Source organism: Chrysemys picta, chromosome 24 (genome assembly GCF_011386835.1).
Source record: "Chrysemys picta bellii isolate R12L10 chromosome 24, ASM1138683v2, whole genome shotgun sequence".
Lineage (NCBI taxonomy): Eukaryota > Metazoa > Chordata > Testudines > Emydidae > Chrysemys > Chrysemys picta.
The window spans coordinates 957,724-974,417 of record NC_088814.1 but is presented as its reverse complement, the minus strand read 5'-3'; the positions used below and the strand labels follow the sequence as shown (position 1 = coordinate 974,417).

Below are 16,694 nucleotides of genomic sequence, written 5' to 3'. Positions count from 1 at the left end.
TGGATAACTGGGCAGAATCACTCCCTGGTGCATCCTCCTCTTCCTGCCGGTGGTAAACACGCTGGGTGGCACCCCCAGGCCAGGTACCGCCCCTGGCTTCCTCTCAGCACCAGGAAACGAGGAATTCATGATGCAGCACCAAGGCAGCCATGTTCAACCGCACCTGCAGCCAACAAACTTGGTCCTAGTATTCTACCACCTTTCCCCATTTGCTCTTAAATAGCTACAAACCGCCCCAGGGGCTGGTGGGACAGACCTGGGCGACAGCATTTAAGCTTCCCCTGTGTGTATTTTCACCAACAAGAAGATATTACAGGGATGTTGCACTTACCCCAACTTATCCTTCCAACCCCCATCCCAAGTGCCCCCCAGCAGGCCCCACTTGGGAGGCCCAGGGCTGGCATTTCACACACCCACTCTGGTGAATCATTTAGACAGATTTATTGAGGCCCTGGCCCACCTGCTGCAGGGGGTGAATGGCAGATGAGCATGTCCGGAAACAAACCTGGTGCTGTTGCACCACAGTCTGCAACTGCAGCCGGAAGGTTTAACTGGAGTTAACAGGAGCCTGGTCCCCACTGGGCACAGGGGAGAGGGACCCCCCCTTCCACCGAGGGGGACTTGGCCCACCATAGGGAGTGCCTGGCATGTCAAAGGCAGATGCAACCCAAGAGGCGTCGGGCTGCTGAGGGTCCCTGGCACAGGCCTCAGTTCCAGCTGGATCCATCCCAAGTGGGGAGCCCCCCCAGCCTGCTCAGGGGCTCAGTTCACTGGGGTCTGGGCAGCCTGGACCTCCTGCTCCAGCTCCAGCTCATCCAGGAATCGCTCCTGGGAGATCTTGTAGAAGGTGTAACCATCTGGGATAGAGCCGCTCAGGAAAACATGGGGGGGGGGGGGAAGAAAATCAGACACCCCCCAACCTCCCCCAGTGGCCCTTCCCTGCTCCACAGGGCTGATCCCCCCCAGAATCCCTCCAGCCCCCCCTCCTCTGGGGGGGCCCCACGCTCCTCCCACCCCCACCCCTCCTCCTCCGGGGAGGGCCATGCTCCTCCCACCCCCACCCCTCCTCCTCCTCCGGGGGGGCCCCCACGCTCCTCCCACCCCCACCCCTCCTCCTCCTCCGGGGGGGCCCCCACGCTCCTCCCATCCCCCCCACCCCTCCTCCTCTGGGGGGCCCCACGCTCCCCCCACCCCCTCCTCCTCCAGGGGGGCTCCCACGCTCCTCCCACCCCTCTCCTCTGGGGGGGTCCCCACACTCCTCCCACCCCCACTCCTCCGGGGGGCCCCACGCTCTTCCCCCCCACCCTTCCTCCTCCGGGGGGGGCCATGCTCCTCCCACCCCTTCTCCAGGGGGGCCCCACGCTCCTCCCATCCCCCACCCCTCCTCCGGGGCCCCCCCGCCCCGCGGCCCGGCGGATACAGATGCCCAGCACCACCGCGCCGATGCCCAGCCCCGTCAGCACGTTGCGGCCCCGGAGCCGGCGCTGCAGGGCCCGCTGGCGCAGCGCCTCCTCCGCGCGCTGCATGACGCGCCGCTGCTCCGCGCTCAGCTCCGGCTCCCGCGCCGGGTCAATCCGCTTCGCGAACGCGGCCTCCGAGTCCCGGCCCGGCTCCCGCGGCGCCGCCATCTTCCCCGCGGAGCCGCGCCCACCGCCCGCGTGACTGATGGGCCGGCGCGCGCAGGCGGCCGGCCTATCCGCTTCGGGCAAACGCGCGACCCCGGCAGCGTCGGCGTGACTCCGCCTACGTGACGCGCGTGACGCCATGTTCGATGAGGGCAAAGTACCCATCCGCGAGAGCGATGGACGTTCTGATTCTGGCCAATCACCGCTAGGGGACCAGGTGCTCCCGCCCGATTGGTTACGCGGGCCGCGTGACACTGAGCGTCTCTTGCGATTGGTGGTCAGTGACTTCACGTGACCCGGAGAACTTTTAGGCGGGAAGAAGTGACTCAGTGAGGCGTCTCGAGCGAGTGGGAGAATGCCACGTGACCAGATGGCAACGGGCTACGGCGTCGTGTGATTGGCTGAGAGACGGCATGTGAGATGAGGTGATGAGGAGGGAAAAAATATCCCAGAGCAACCGAGGCCTCCAGCTCCCACCATCGGCCTGGTGGGGGCCTCGACCCCCCCCCCGGGCTGGGACCCCTGACACCTCCCTTCCAACCCCCCCAGGCCCTGCCCAGGCTCAGACCCGGGCCAGCGGGTTCCCCAACGCGCCCCTTGACTCCGCTCTGGGGGAACGCCCCGGCCGCAGCAGCGCCCGCGTGTGCCCCCGCGCTGACAGGGGGAGGGGGCACGGGTAGCCAGCAGCGAGCCGCCAGCTTCCTCAGGGGGACAGGCAGCCCTGCCTCCGCTATGGGCCACGTCCCCTTGGCGGGCGCTAGCGGGGTAGCCAGCAGCGAGCCGCCAGCTTCCTCATGGGGGACAGGCAGCCCTGCCTCTGCTATGGGCCACGTCCCCTTGGCGGGCGCTAGCAGGGTAGCCAGCGAGTTCATTTTATCGTCCGCTCATCAGCGATGCCCCAAGCAGCGTCTCTGGTAGTCGGTGGTCGTGTGTTCCTTTCATAAAGCCCTGTGGGGCGTGGGTCACGCGTGGTGCCGGGGGGCAGCTGGTGGCCCTGCCCTGGGCTTGGCATGTAGCTAACAACTGTCGAGGGAGCACCAGGGGGATTGAAATCCCGTTCTCCCGCCTGTGCCGGCGATGGCCCCTGCAGCACTGACACGAGCGAGCACTTGTACAAGCGTACGTGTTAACTCCAGCGCGATTCCGAACACGCCCAGGGAGCACATCCAGAGTACGGAGGTGTCATTTTTCCATAGCAAAGTTTCGGATTATACTTGTTCCGTGCACTACCTGGTGCCCTCTCTGATAATTACTGTAGTGGGTACAGCTGCAGCGCTATAAAAATAACACTGTTATTATTTTATTGTTTGAGAACTGGCCAGAAGTGCTGAGATGAGCTTAGAGGCACAGGCAGTGTCCAGGTTTCGCACCCCGGAGCCAGTCTTTGGAGTTGTTGCTCCCGAGATCATTGAAGATACTTTAATTTGTTTAGCTACAGAAAATGAACAATATCTGAATGAGCTGTCGGATCAAGCAGGATGCTTCAAAGAGACCCAGATAGTGGGTGAGAGATGCAGATCTTTGTCAGCCTGTGTATGTTTGTGTGTCTGTGTCCACATGCCATGAATGCCTGATGTGTGCATTTGTGTGCACCTTGTGGCACCATAGAGACTAACAAAGCTTATGCCCAAATAAATTTGTTAGTCCCTAAGGTGCCACAAGGACTCCTCGTTGTTTATCCTCTACATAAACTCCCATTAGTGGCCTCTTTACAAAGAGTGACTCAGTTTTCATGTCTGATTCCTTATCATCTCGCTTAGTTACTTTTATTTTGTGATAAAGTGTGTCCATCTTATCCATCAGTTCCAGTTATGATTAATTGCACTTTTTTGCAGAATTTGTATTTCTTCTGTGTGAAAAATGGTTCCTGGACCAATCTGCACGATATCAAGCAGTTGAAATATTTGAAAGGTAACTTCCCAAGCAAAGACAACACGCAATTCTTATATCTGTAGTACAGTTATATTGTATGTATTCTGCACTGCTCAGGCAGAAGATATGGAGTATCTATAGCTGCAGCTTTGTCTTTCCTGTCATTTAATTACAAGTATAATTGGTATGTATATTGAGAGTAAAGTATTCTGAATACAAGTTAGAAGGTACTTTTCTTTTTGTTAGCAAAAGGCAACTTTTTGGAGAGCCAATCTTTTACATAAGAATGGTCCTGCTGGGCAAGCCCAGTGGTCCATCTAGCCCAATACCCTGTCTCTGACAGTGGCCAGTGCCAGATGGTTCAGAGGGAATGAACAGAACAGGGCAATTTTGAGTGATCCATCCCCTGTCATCCAGTCCCAGCTTCTGGCAGTTGGAGGTTTAGGGACACCCAGAGCCTGGGGTTGTGTCCCTGACCATCATGGCAAATGATGGACCTATCCTCTATGAACGTACAGATCTTTTTTTGAACCCAGTTATAGTTTTGGCCTTCACAGCATTCCCTGGCAACGAGTTCCACAGCATTATGTGAAGAAGTACTTCCATTTGTTTGTTTTAAATTAATAGGCAACAGGTTTAATCAGGTGACCCTGGTTCTTGTGTTATGTGAAGGGGTAAATAGCACTTCCCTATTCACTTTCTCCACAACATTCATGATTTTTATAGACCTCTGTTGTATCTGTACTCTTCTCTTTTCTAAACTGAACAGACGCGGTCTTTTTAATCTCTCCTTGTATGGAAGCTATTCTATACCACTAATTCTTTTTGTTGCCCTTTTCTGTTCTGTTTCCAATTCTAATATAGCTTCTTTGAGATGAGGTGACCAGAACTGCATGCAATATTCAAGGTGTGGGTATACCATGGATTTATATAATGCCATTATATTTACTGTCTTATTATCTATCCTTTTCCTAATGATTCCTAACATAGTTAGCTTTTTTTTTCTTGCAGGTTTATGATTAAGCATGTAGAAGAGAGCTATAACTCTACCAAAAAGTCAAGGACAAACAATGAACAAGGAGAGGGCAACATCTGGGGCACTTCGAAAGCACAGATGTGTGACACATTTGTGCTGCGGCTTGTCTCTTGCATTCAGCTTGCAAGCAAACTTTCTTTTCACTACAATGTGAGCAAACTAATCACTTTCTTACACCAAATTTGTAGTACTACAGTATATTCTTTCTTACTTAGATTTTGGTCTTATCTCAACTCCGCACCAAAGGAGTTACTGTTTCAAAGGACAACAGTGACTATGTAATCCAGGATAATTTGGGCATGGGAGATCTAGACCCTCTTGCACTCAGGCACAGTAACTGTTATGCCTCTGGAAATCGTACACTGCACCTTCACAATGAAAGACGTTAACATAATTTTATTATTTAGAGTAACCATGACCTGTACCATTTGGTTGTTAAGCACACCACAATATCAAAACCCAGGATTGTTTTGGAGGGAGTCGCCAGATGATGCTGTTACATAGCTTTACAAGTTAATTTTCTCAGTGTGTGATGCCCTATTCAGTTTGAAGAAATGCTGTGTTGTTGTTAGTATTGTGATGTATTTTATTTTTGAGGAAAATATTGAAAGCAAGAGAGTTTTCTCTCTGCCTTAATCTCTCTAATTGGAGTTGACCCTTGGGACAAATATACTTCCTGGGAAGTGGGTAATAGTGTTAGGGCTGATATTGCAGGGGGAGGGCTTTGCCTTTCTGCCATGTGTGACCACTTCTGTTCCACGACATGTGTATATTGTGTAAATAAAAAAAGTTATACTGATCAAATACCCAAACTCAGCGTCCCTGCTTTCTGCTCCAATGGGGCACAGCCCTGTAAAACCCTAATATGTGCTACTACCTGGCAAAGGGTAATAATTTCAGCTTGCATTTTCCATTTTTAGCTTAGAAGGCAAGTTAAACAAAAATTCTATTAGTTCTCAGCTCAAAGAAACTATTAACAGCATATCATCATGCAGGTGAACTTCTGGGATCTTGAGAGAACACCTCTTACTCACAGCAGCAGTTTTAAAAATAACCCATCACTGTTTTTTCCAGATAATTAACAATAACACAGTTCTGAAATTTCTGCAGTCCTTAGACTATTCATACACAAAACAGAACTTGCTGGAGTCAGAACTTGACATTCTGAAGGCTCTACGCTTCCAGATCAATGTGCCAACTCCTTTTGCCTATGTTGAGTTGCTTCTGGAGGTGTTAGGTAAGAGTATTAATAATAAGAAACTGTGTAGAAATTAAAAAAGACTAAATGCAGTTACCACTAGACTCTGAAACAAACAATCTCAGATTAATGGCTTGTTGTCGAGGTAAAATCAAGCATGAAGTGACAGAGAGAAACTCACCCGTGTGGTTATTATTAATGGAAAGCCCAAAGCTTCAAAGTGTTCTCCCTACTCTGGGGTGTTTCCTAGGCCTCATTTTACCTGTTAAATGATAGAAATCTGCACAAGAGCCTTCCACCATTGACTGACACAAGCAAGAAGCTTTACACATCACCGAGCGAGGAGCCCAGCAGTTAGCGTCCAAGAAGAAATGCATCTGGGGAACTGGTCTTTTGGCTGTTTGGCAAGATGTTGTTATAAGACTAATATTTTTATTAAAAGTAGTTATATAAGGCCACAATTTTTCCAACGTGAATTGTGATTTTTTTTGGGTGTCCTACTTGAGATCCTTTAAAGGGGCCTGATTGATAGAAATTGCTGAGCAAAGTCAGACCCTTTTATGGAATCTCAAGTTTTGGGTACCGCACCTTAAAGTGGTCACTACTGAAAATCTTAGCCATAAACAACTCAATACACAAAACTGCCTTGGTCATAATGGCTAATATTTTTCATAATTAGTTTTATGGATCAGAAAATATATAGCTGACCATGTATAATCTCCACTTTAGGACATAATGGCTGCTTACTTCCTATGAAACAGTTGCATAAGATGTGCATGCACCTACTGGATTTAACTTATCTCATGCGGAACATCATCTATGATACTTTACTGAAGATTTCTATTGAGAATTCAACACCGAATGAACTCCAGATGTAAGTATATGTCCCGGAACACATTTGAACTAGTATTGATTTTATGCTCAGAGGGGAGGGAAAAAGCTTGTGAGGGTCACATATTCTTGTGCCTTTACCATCCATCTGTTTCAGTTTCATAGTTGTCTATTTGACACATTATGATACAGCAGATACAGATTAGAAAAAGTGCTTAGTGTACTGAGAAAATACAAGTCACAGTTATTTGCAATATAACTCAACAGACCATTCTTTGTGAACTAAGAATCTGGGTGTCACGGAGTATTGGGGGACTCAGGGCCCTGCACCCCCGGCTTCCTGCGCTTCACCATGACTCTCAGCCAGCCAGTAAAGCAGAAGGTTTATTTGGATGACAGGAATACAGTCCAAGACAGGTCTTGCAGGCACAGACAACAGGACCCCCTCAGTTAAGTCCAGCTTGGGGTCCCAGGGCATCCCAGCCCGCCCCCCTTCGGGGGGGGTCAGAGCCATCTCTGTCTCCCAGCCATCTCTCCAGCCTGCTTCCAGCACACTGCCTTCAGCGACCCCTCCCACAGCCTTTGTTCAGTTTCCCGGGCTAAGGAGTCACCTGGCCTTCAACCCCTTCCTGGGTTCTCATGTTACACTCCCAGGAATGCGCCCCCGGGCCGATCCCATCCTCCAATGCAGACTATCCCAGCACACTCCCCTGTCAGCATCCACAGACCACAGTGAGAACAGGCCCAGTTCGTCACATCGGGACTGAGGATTCTGGATTTAAGTTGCTAATTCTATGAAATGTCAAGTAGTATACAAAGTGTCCATAGTAAGTAGTATTTGGGAATAATCGGTTCTAAGTAAGACTAACTTAATTTGCCAAGTTTTGATCACAGCTCTGACAAAGACTGTTTGTCATCCTGGGTGCACTGCATCTTTCTCCATCTGCAGAATAGTGAAAAGTCAAAACGCTTCAGCAACTTTGCTGTAGAATAGGCAGACTGAGAGGATCTCTCTTATCTTTAAGAAAACGTAGCCAAACAAATCAGTTAAGTAGTGGGAGATTGGACTTTAAGTTGAAGATATTAGTATCAGCCCGAAGTGGCTTTTAAAAGTGTTAATTTGTACGTGTGTTTTGTACATTAAAATGCCACTAAAATTGTTTACCTCCAAATACACAGTATCAATACTACAACACTTAGCTATTGAAATACAGAACAGCTTCATTTTAAACCAGCTATTACTGTTTTAATTATACAGAGCAAAATTTTTGCCAGTAAAGGAAGATTTCATGCTCTTGGCAGTTGGCATCATCAGCACAAGCGGTTTCATACTAAATCCTGAATACTGGAATCAGGTACTGCTAGACAAGAAATACACAGTGCAGTTCTTAGGCTTACACGAACTAAATTTTTTTTGCATCTTTTACTGTTTACGGAGTACAGGGAGACAGGTGTGTTGCACTGGGAGTATATTAAAGGTGGAGTCCTTTAATATATTAGTACTGCAGGGCAAGGGGAGGTTGGGAATTTAACACGAGTGTCTCATTACTTTGCAAACCTATTCTGAGAAGCCTGCAGCTTTCTTACTCCTAGAACATGCTGTATCCAAAGGCTTCCATTGGCAGAAGGGGTGGGGGGGGGAGAGAGTAATCCCACAAGGCACCAATCTCCCCGCAACAGCCAGCCTGTGTTTTATAATATAAAAGAGAGGTCCTATTTAAAATTGTCCTCTCACAGCAGAAGCAGTTAGTTGCTTAAAAAAAAAAAAAAATTCCTCCCCTGTAAGGGAGAAAGATTCCACTAAGAGGATCCTCAACTGGCTAATTACAGAGGGCTAGTGTTTTTTTTTATGTATTTGTATTCCCGTAGCAGCTAGATAGCACAGTATTGGAGCCATAGAGTGGACTATAATCATGTTTTTGTTTTCCTTTACAAATACTCAAAGATTTAAGATCTAGAACTACTGCTCTGTTGCCCAAAATAAGGAAGATTTTTTTTTAAGGTTGTGGAGCATTTAAACTGCATCACTGGTATTACCACACAAAGCATTTTAGAGTTTTCATATGCAATACTGAAGCACAGTGTTGGCACCACTAATCCAAGGAAGAACAAAGGAACTAGATCTTCAGAGAACTATGTTATATCTCCTACAAAATAAACTTGGCTTTTCTACTGCAACCTTTCCCATGTATCGGTGTCCTCAAAGCCATGTTCCAGCCACTAACCTTCTGTAATAGATGCAGGTGGTTTTGATTTGTAACTCATGTAGGATGAACTTTTGTTTAATTGCTATGTAGTAGCTGTCAAATATGGCATTTAAAACTGTTAAAATTGGCCTTTGCAAACTATCCCCTATACTGAAGTAGTGACATCGGAGTAAAACGCTGCCATTGTGAAGTGTTTTGCTTTCGGAAAAATGGTTATAGAAATGGCAGCAATAAGTCTACAAACCGTTTTACTGTGTACAAGTGCTACAAGCCGGGCCAGGCTTTCTTCACACAGTGGCTGTTGTGCAGAAGCAGTGACTGTAAACTGTTCAAGACAATCTCAAGGTTGTTCCTTCCTATATTCCTTTCCTTCTTCCCCCCAGATCTAGTTTCCCCACAGCTCAAAAAGAAAGCCAGTTAGGTAGTCTGCCAGTGTTAACACGGAAATGCAAGTCAAATCAAGCACCAGCTGCTTTGAAAGCTTGATTTAAATCTTACTTGGATGGAATCTACATACCAGTACACAGGATGCCATGCTGTGGTTAAGTATATGTGGAATGGAAGCACTCAATTTGTCTAGAATACAAAGTATTTTATTACAGTGTTATTTAGTGCACCTTTGTGCAGTAACAGGCTGCAGGAAATATTTGTTACAAATAGTTAAATAGCTGGCAATGTTTTAAACAATATCAAACCCCCAATAAAGTTCAATGGCACCAAGTTAAGTGCTCATCAGTTCTGATTTAAAGAGAAGATACTAAGTTTCAAGCATTAGTCAACATTTAGGGTGATCAGGCAGAGGTTCCATAGGCTTTGCCCACAACACAGTTCTCACTGTGTCACTAATATTTCATCTTTCTAACTGCACTCTCTGTTAAATTGTAATGAGATTATATCAGATACCTACTGGTGCTGTACAGCAAGTTTCTGACTTGTCTATAAAACTCCCAGATATTTGCTAACTAGCTATTTCATAAAGAGCTGAATTATATTCAGTTCTGCTCAACAGTACAATTTTACATATTGCTTTTCTATGCACTACTTGTCAAATTAAATTTTAAAGTGTCTTGTGGATTTTTGGTCTTGTAAACATGTTGTATTGGTTAATATTAAGTGACAATTTATGACATTCTCGAGAAGAAAAAAAAAGCAGATACTCTCTAGCCCTCAGGACAAGTTCTTCACACACATTCAGTCATTTGTTATAAAATTGGGATGAAACCCAGGCAAGACCCCATTTCAGGTTAGTTAACATGAATTTGAGTGCTTTTGTCCATTGCTCTTCAGAGTTAAACTGTGTTTTAATAGAGTAAGAGCCACCACTGCCACCTGTATCTTCGATCTTGCCTTTCTCCACATCCATTCTGTATCATATAAACAGAGGTTTATTAACACATTTACATTTCAACATAAATAGTCACCTCTGATAAGCTGCTAATGCTGTGTAATCTCCTCTGTGTAACTTCATTTAAGCTAGCTTGATTCCACTGATTTTGGAGCAGTTATTTCTGTAGTTGGGTTTGACATCTGAAGTATCCAAGTACTGTATTTTCAGACCCTTTAATCTCAGAATTATGAATCTTACATGAGGGCTGAACATTTTGTCTAAGACATGGTCTGATCCCTTATTTTAACAAAGGTAATAACCAGCTTTTAAAAAAACTATGCAGTGGCCTTTCATTGCTAACTAACTAGCTTTAAATCCCATATAGGTCAAAAGAGACAGAGCCCAGGAAACGGTCCTGTGCCACTCTCCACTCAAGCACAGAATCATCAGATGATTTGGCTGAAAGTAAGACAAGCCTGGAATAGCAAAGAATGCTGTGGCTCAGGATAGAGGGGCACTGGCAGAGCTGCATGGGCTAACATGCACTATGTTACAGAAGCAATTCAGATAGAGATATTTACCTGTAAGGCAAACAAAAGCGAGTTTCGCCTTTCTCCACCTCCTCTTTGAATTGCTGCACACAGTCCAGGAATGCCACCATTGCATGATCAAATTTATTGTCCCAAAAGAACCTTAAACCTCCAGAACAATACAAGGGCAACTCCTAAAAGAGAGAAGTTAATTCTAGGCAGCCGAGAGAGACTCCAGTTTAGAAACTCTCACCACAGGCGCAGGAGATGGCCCTAGGGATTCCTCTGCCTTCAAGAGCCAAGCCACATTGCGTTCCACTCATCCCAGTCACCATTCACCACCTGGACAGGACTCTGGAGCCCGCTGACACCTCAACTGGCCAGAAGAATGACTTTTAAATAAAGCAGGGCACCTCCTCTGCTTCTTTGCATCCCCACCCCCCCAGGGGAGCACGAAGCATAATACTTAGTCCTGCCTTGAGTGCAGGGGACTGGACTAGATGACCTCTTGAGGTCCCTTCCAGTTCTACGATTATTAGAGGTAAGGCAGTTACAGCAGCAATTGTATTAAGCCTGTAATAAGATCTAATCGTGAATGGCAGGATTTACATTTTCTGCTCACTCGTATTAGCAGGAATAGAGGGAATTTAGCATTCCAGGCAGATTATTTTTGGACTTTCTTACCTTCGATTTGTCTGTGAGGGACTCTAAATATGAATGGTTTCCATAGGGAACGAGACGGTATCTGAAAGAAAAGGCAGATAAGTCTGTGAGTGCCTTTTCCCATGGCATGATAGCCAGTACAATGTATATAAAGAACTATTCTTACCTTTGAAATTTCAGGCCCATCTTGTTAGCAAGGGCATGAAGCAGTAGCACAGTCTGCCCCCAAGCTGCATTGATCTCATTCCATTCTACAGGGACGCTGGGGAGGCGGCCAAGTCTGAAGTTATTAATTGTGCCAAATTGCCCACTGTGCCTGTGTTACGAGGAGAAGTTGTAAGTAAGCTCTTTGGGGCAAGGATGGTCTCTAGGGCACCTAATCCCCATTGCTGCTGTAATGCAAGGTAATAACCCTGCAAGCCATCAAGTCTCTTTACGGAGCTCAAAGACAATGGAGCAGCTTATATTATCTCTGTAAAGTTCAGGATTCAACATGGCAAGTGCAAAAGCTCATGCAGAGCTGTTCAGTTAGGGCTCAGCTCTGGGCTCCACGTGGTCCCAGGTTTGACAGCCTAGAGATAGCACCTGCCAGCTGCTCTCACATTTGCAAATCTCCTCACACAGTCTGGGTAGAGCACGTTTCCTTTCCTGCCCTTTCAGCTGCCACCATGAGGAGATCTGATCGCCTGCTCTCAACTAAGAAGTAGATTTCAGCCCTGCTTAGCACCTAAGTTGCCAAAACCCAAGCTGCTGTCTTGCCAATGATGCTGTAATGCAGAATCACGAAAGCTTCAGCAGCTCTGCCCCTCTAGCCCAGAGCCTACATTACCAGATATGGAAAGTTGCATTGAACACATTGGTTTTCCTCAGTTTATCCAACTGGATCTGGGCATAGCGCATCTGGTTATCAACACTTTTCAGTTCGTCGTCCAGCTCCAGTTGCTGCCTCTTGAATTCACTGTACTCCTTCTGATACCTTCAAACAGCAACAATGAGAAAGCTACCAACAGAACAAGACAGCAAGAGACCAACTCCTACATGCACCACTATCCCAGTCAGACCCTGTCTGTGGAGAGAGACCCAAGTCCCTCTAACCAAGTAGGTACCAGATCCCCAGTTTTGTAACAGATGAAGCCACTTGTACCCAGACAGTATTTGTGAGTGATTAGAAGTACAGTACATGTTTACCCACAACCCAGTCTGATACACCCACTTGTCAATATTTGTCACTCCCACAAACAGCCTTTGGCTAAGACTCACTGTGCTTCCTCCTGATCCAGTCTCTCTGCTTCTGCCCTGACTTTCTCAAAGTTTTCTGCTACCATCTTGCGGTTCTTCTCTACTTCCTCCAGCTCCTGGATCAATCTCTCCTCTTCCAAAGCAAGTTCTTTCAGCTCCATCTGCAGCTTCTCCTTATCGTCCTCATTCATTTGTTCCAAGATCTCCAGACATCGTCTACAGGAGACGGTAGGTGGTTACAAAAGGATACTTAAGGCAATTCTCAAAGGATGAGATTTGGAGAACAGCCAAATGCTCCATTCAGGGACTTCTTTATATCTATATTCTTTCCCTGCTCTTCAGACTAAGGCTACTGGAAGTGATGATGGGAGTGCTCCAACAGTTCAATAATAAATCACTCACTTGTAGTTCTGGCATTCATTCTCTGTGATATTGAGTTGTGTGTCTAACTGGTCTAGAAGGGTGTCTGTGCATTCCTCACATAGAGGATGGTCCACATCCGTCTGTCCTGACATAATGTCAAAGAGGTCACCAGTAACCTAGAGAAAGAGTTCACTCTTAGTACAGAAAATTTAGAATCAGCTCCAGGTTCTGCTCAATATTAAATGAAAAACCAAGTCTTCAATGGACAGACTTGTGCCCACTAAGAGAACAGCAATGTGCCATTTTTCACAGCCCAAGCTTGATAAACTGAACAGATTTTAAACTTTTACCTTTATTCTACACAAATATTTGAAGTCCAGAAATATGAGTTACAACTCCAACTTGCAAACTCCCCCAAAGAACTTACACTTTGTCAGTCAGCATGAGACTTGCCTTCAGTCTTCTGCTGAGATTTTCCATGGTGCCCCCATCAGAAGCCTCTCCAATCAGAGTAAAACTGTTGGCACTTTCTGTTGACATCATTCTTGAAGAGAAAGGGATTTTATTGTTGTGAACTGATGAAGAATGTCAGAACATCACTGAAGTTCTCTCACTGGGCTATTATGTCCCAAAGCTTCCTCACAGAGAAGCTTCCTCCACTGTGCCTTTAATTCTGAGGTCTTGTGCAGTCCTTTCGCTTTGATTTTGGAACATGAAGGTCAGTGGAAGATTTGCAGTCTTAGGTGGCAGTGCACAGGTATTAGTTCTGTGCCATCCCTTAGGTGGTAAATAATGTCCCAAGAACACCACAAATGCAGGAGTTACAGCTGCTGCATGAAAGGGGGGATGGGAATAGCAAGGTCCTGAATGGAATGGATTAAGAAAGCTTTTGGGACCCTACTGGATCCAGTGAATAACCAAGTGCCCAAGGCAGCTGAGGATCTCAGCATAAGCCTAGGTGAGGTTCACCGCAGCAAGGGAGAATCTGTGCTTAATGCATGACTTCTGTGGTCAATCACCCACACCCAAAGCATGCAAGTTACACTTATCCTTCCCCAGATGGGAGTTCTTTTGGCTTTCATATACTACAGTGGAGTGTGTGATAAATAAAGACTGAGTAAGATTTATTCTGAAATGAAGCCGGCAGACACAATGTCTTCCATCGTGGCAGCTCTTATAGAGATGAATCCATGTAGAAGCAGGAGACCCCCCCACAATGTTTCAGAAAATTTACTGCAAACACAAGGGATACCTGGCTGGAGGAATGAATCTCCTGGATACACCATCCTGACGGTTTTCTGTGAAGGCTTCCTGGAAATTAAGGCAATACACCATCAGCCTATCAAATGCCACTCATGACATAGAAATGTAGCATCAGCTTCCTTTTTGATTCTCTCTCAAAAGAGATTATCCTCCTCACAAGACAAATTAAAGCTCAGGCTAACTTGTAGCCTCCAAGAGACAAACTAGCTTTATCACAGGGCCTTGGATAAAGAAATGAAGAGATATTCAATGCAAACCTTTTACCTCGGTTAAATTGGTCTCTTCTTCATGAACGTCTCCTGGTTTCGCTGGAGCGGTGGTAAGTAAGGGAGCTAAACAAAGACCAACAATTACTAGGGGACTGAAGAACTCGTGCACGATAAACAATGAAACCATTTCCCGGAGCTGCAGGTTTCGGCATGAATTGGGCTGTATCGTCAAGCCCCCACTTGTGGTCATCCCAGCCATTTCCTTCCACAAAGGGTTGTGTTAATCCCTGTCCTACTGACATGCCAGACAGCCCCTCTCTGCCTCCCTAAACCCACCCCCAGGGCGGGAATCGTCCTAACCGCCTGATCAGCTGAGTGTTATGAAATCACCAAACCTTCTGTGCTTACCCCGCTACCAGCCCGGCCCCCGCCCCAGAGTCCTTTCCCGGTCACCCCCGCCCCCAGCGCTGGGACAGGGACCCCCGCCCCCCCGTACCTGTCAGCTCCTGGATGGTGACCCGGTCGAGGATCTTGAAGGAGGTGTCCAGTTTGAGCGGCTGGCTGCAGCGCTGGCACACGAAGCTCACCTGCATGGTGCAGGCCGATGACTTGGAGCCCTCCATGCCCGGGCGGGGCGGGGCGCGCCCCGACTCCTAGCGTGGGAACGAGCTCCCGGCCGAGCCCGGACCCGGACCCGAACCCGAACCGCGTCACTTCCGGGCCCGCCCAGCGCCTCGCCGCACGTGACGTAATGTCCCCTACACGGCCTGCAGCGCCCCTAGCGGGAAGGGGGACTAATGGGGGCCGCGGGGGGACGGCAGCAGGGCCGGGGAGCAGTCTGGGGAAACCAGCAGGAGCCAGCAGGGGAGGGGGCAGTGTGGCGGGGGTAGGGGGACCAGACAGCAAATGTGAAAAATCGGGACGGGGTGGGGGGTAATAGGAGCCTATATAGGAAAAAGACCCCCAAAATCGGGACATCCCTATAAAATGGGGACATCTGGTCACCCTCGGCGGGGGGGAGGAAGAGCCAGCAGGGAAGGGGGCAGTGTGGTGCAGGGAGGAGCCAGCAGGCGAGGGGGCAGCATGGGGGTGCAGTGGGGTAGGCCTGGACGGTGTTGTCAGAGCACCACCATGGGTTCGGGCCTGGGTTCGAAGGCCCCCGAAGGGTCGGTGTGCGGCTCCCGGGGGTTGATGGTGCTCTCGGCAGCACTTCACAGACACTGCTGTTTATCCCTGGCTCACACCAACATCTTGCCACTGTCATCAGAAACCGACCAAGTCAGGGTGGGTAAACGCGCAGGCAGGGCCTCAGCCCTTGGCCTGCCCTGACCAACGGTTTCACGCCCTTTGGAGGAGCCTGGTCCACAGTCAGGCTCATTCCAACCATGCCCACTAGTGAGTTAAAACTCATCCTCCAACGTAGGGTCAAAGGCCAGGGGCAGAGGCTTGTGCATCTCTCCCATAGAAGGCATTTCCTGCCTGTGGAACAGGCCAATTACTACAGAGAATGGAATCCACCTATGGCCATAAGTGCCCTCTATCCCCATAGGCACCCCTTTATGCAGAGAGAAGGGATGGACAGCCGCTCTCGGACTATCATACATCCTCTGACTCTCACACGCACACTGGGGGATCCCAATGCCAGTTTCCTAGATCTGATGTTTGGCTGTTAATAGACTCACACCCAGACCCCTTCCTCCCCGAGAGGGGTCTCCCTGCCCCGCACGTGCTTTGCTGTTGTGGCTGCGGGCTCGTTAGCATCCGGCTGCACCCAGGGCGGGTCGCTCACTGCTCGACTCGTCCCATGAGGTGCCCATTACCGGGAGTGGCAACAACGGCCACGTGCGAGTGCCCTAAGCAGAGGCCTGTGGCGCTGTGGGGGGAGGTGCAGGCAGTGTCAGGGCGAGGGGGTGGGCGCTCAGTGCACCCATGCCACGGTCACCAGGGCAACCATCTCCCTGGCCCGTAGGTTGCCAACCCTCCAGGATTGGCCTGGACCCGCCAGGAGATAAAGATCCATCTTGTATTAAAGATGACGTCATGTGATGACATCTCCAGGAATGCGTCCAACCACCATGGGTAACTCTAGGGCCGCCCCATCCCCCGGGGGTCTCCCTGGCCCCCTCTGCCCCCCCCCTCGACGGGTCCCCCGTTCCTGGCTGTTGCTGCCGGGGGCCACGGCGGAGGCAGTCCCCTTGCGGGTCCTGGAAGATAAAACACACACTTTATAAGAGCGAATCAAAGCTCCTGCTCCGCTAACCAACCAGGACCTACGGCTTCCAGTCTTGCGCCGGCGCCATGACGTCATGCGGGGGCCGGAAGTCGTGCGGG

The 16,694-nt window shown here is 48.5% G+C and overlaps 3 protein-coding genes across 3 annotated transcripts; 1 reads left to right on the top strand and 2 right to left on the bottom strand.

Moving 5' to 3' along the window:
- Nucleotides 1–426: 426 nt before the first annotated feature.
- On the bottom strand, nt 427–1,781 carry LOC101948539 (cytochrome c oxidase assembly factor 3 homolog, mitochondrial). The gene is made up of 2 exons (XM_005310063.4): nt 1,421–1,781; nt 427–857 (listed from the first exon to the last, which is right to left on the bottom strand). Exons 1-2 carry the CDS (start codon nt 1,764–1,766, stop codon nt 763–765), a joined length of 441 nt encoding a protein of 146 aa, XP_005310120.3. The 5' UTR covers nt 1,767–1,781; the 3' UTR covers nt 427–762.
- Nucleotides 1,782–1,909: 128 nt separating this feature from the next.
- CNTD1 (cyclin N-terminal domain containing 1) lies at nt 1,910–8,963 on the top strand. Its single transcript, XM_005310086.4, has 8 exons — nt 1,910–2,050; nt 2,938–3,129; nt 3,461–3,536; nt 4,509–4,683; nt 5,608–5,770; nt 6,461–6,605; nt 7,821–7,917; nt 8,565–8,963. The coding sequence occupies exons 2-8, from the start codon at nt 2,958–2,960 to the stop codon at nt 8,718–8,720; spliced, it is 984 nt and encodes a 327-aa protein (XP_005310143.2). The 5' UTR covers nt 1,910–2,050; nt 2,938–2,957; the 3' UTR covers nt 8,721–8,963.
- A 377-nt stretch (nt 8,964–9,340) lies between these two features.
- On the bottom strand, nt 9,341–15,103 carry BECN1 (beclin 1). Its single transcript, XM_005310062.4, has 11 exons — nt 14,860–15,103; nt 14,419–14,486; nt 14,144–14,202; nt 13,345–13,435; nt 12,931–13,067; nt 12,550–12,744; nt 12,119–12,265; nt 11,456–11,605; nt 11,311–11,371; nt 10,678–10,820; nt 9,341–10,133 (listed from the first exon to the last, which is right to left on the bottom strand). Exons 1-11 carry the CDS (start codon nt 14,984–14,986, stop codon nt 9,965–9,967), a joined length of 1,347 nt encoding a protein of 448 aa, XP_005310119.1. The 5' UTR covers nt 14,987–15,103; the 3' UTR covers nt 9,341–9,964.
- Between the last annotated feature and the right edge of the window lie 1,591 nt (nt 15,104–16,694).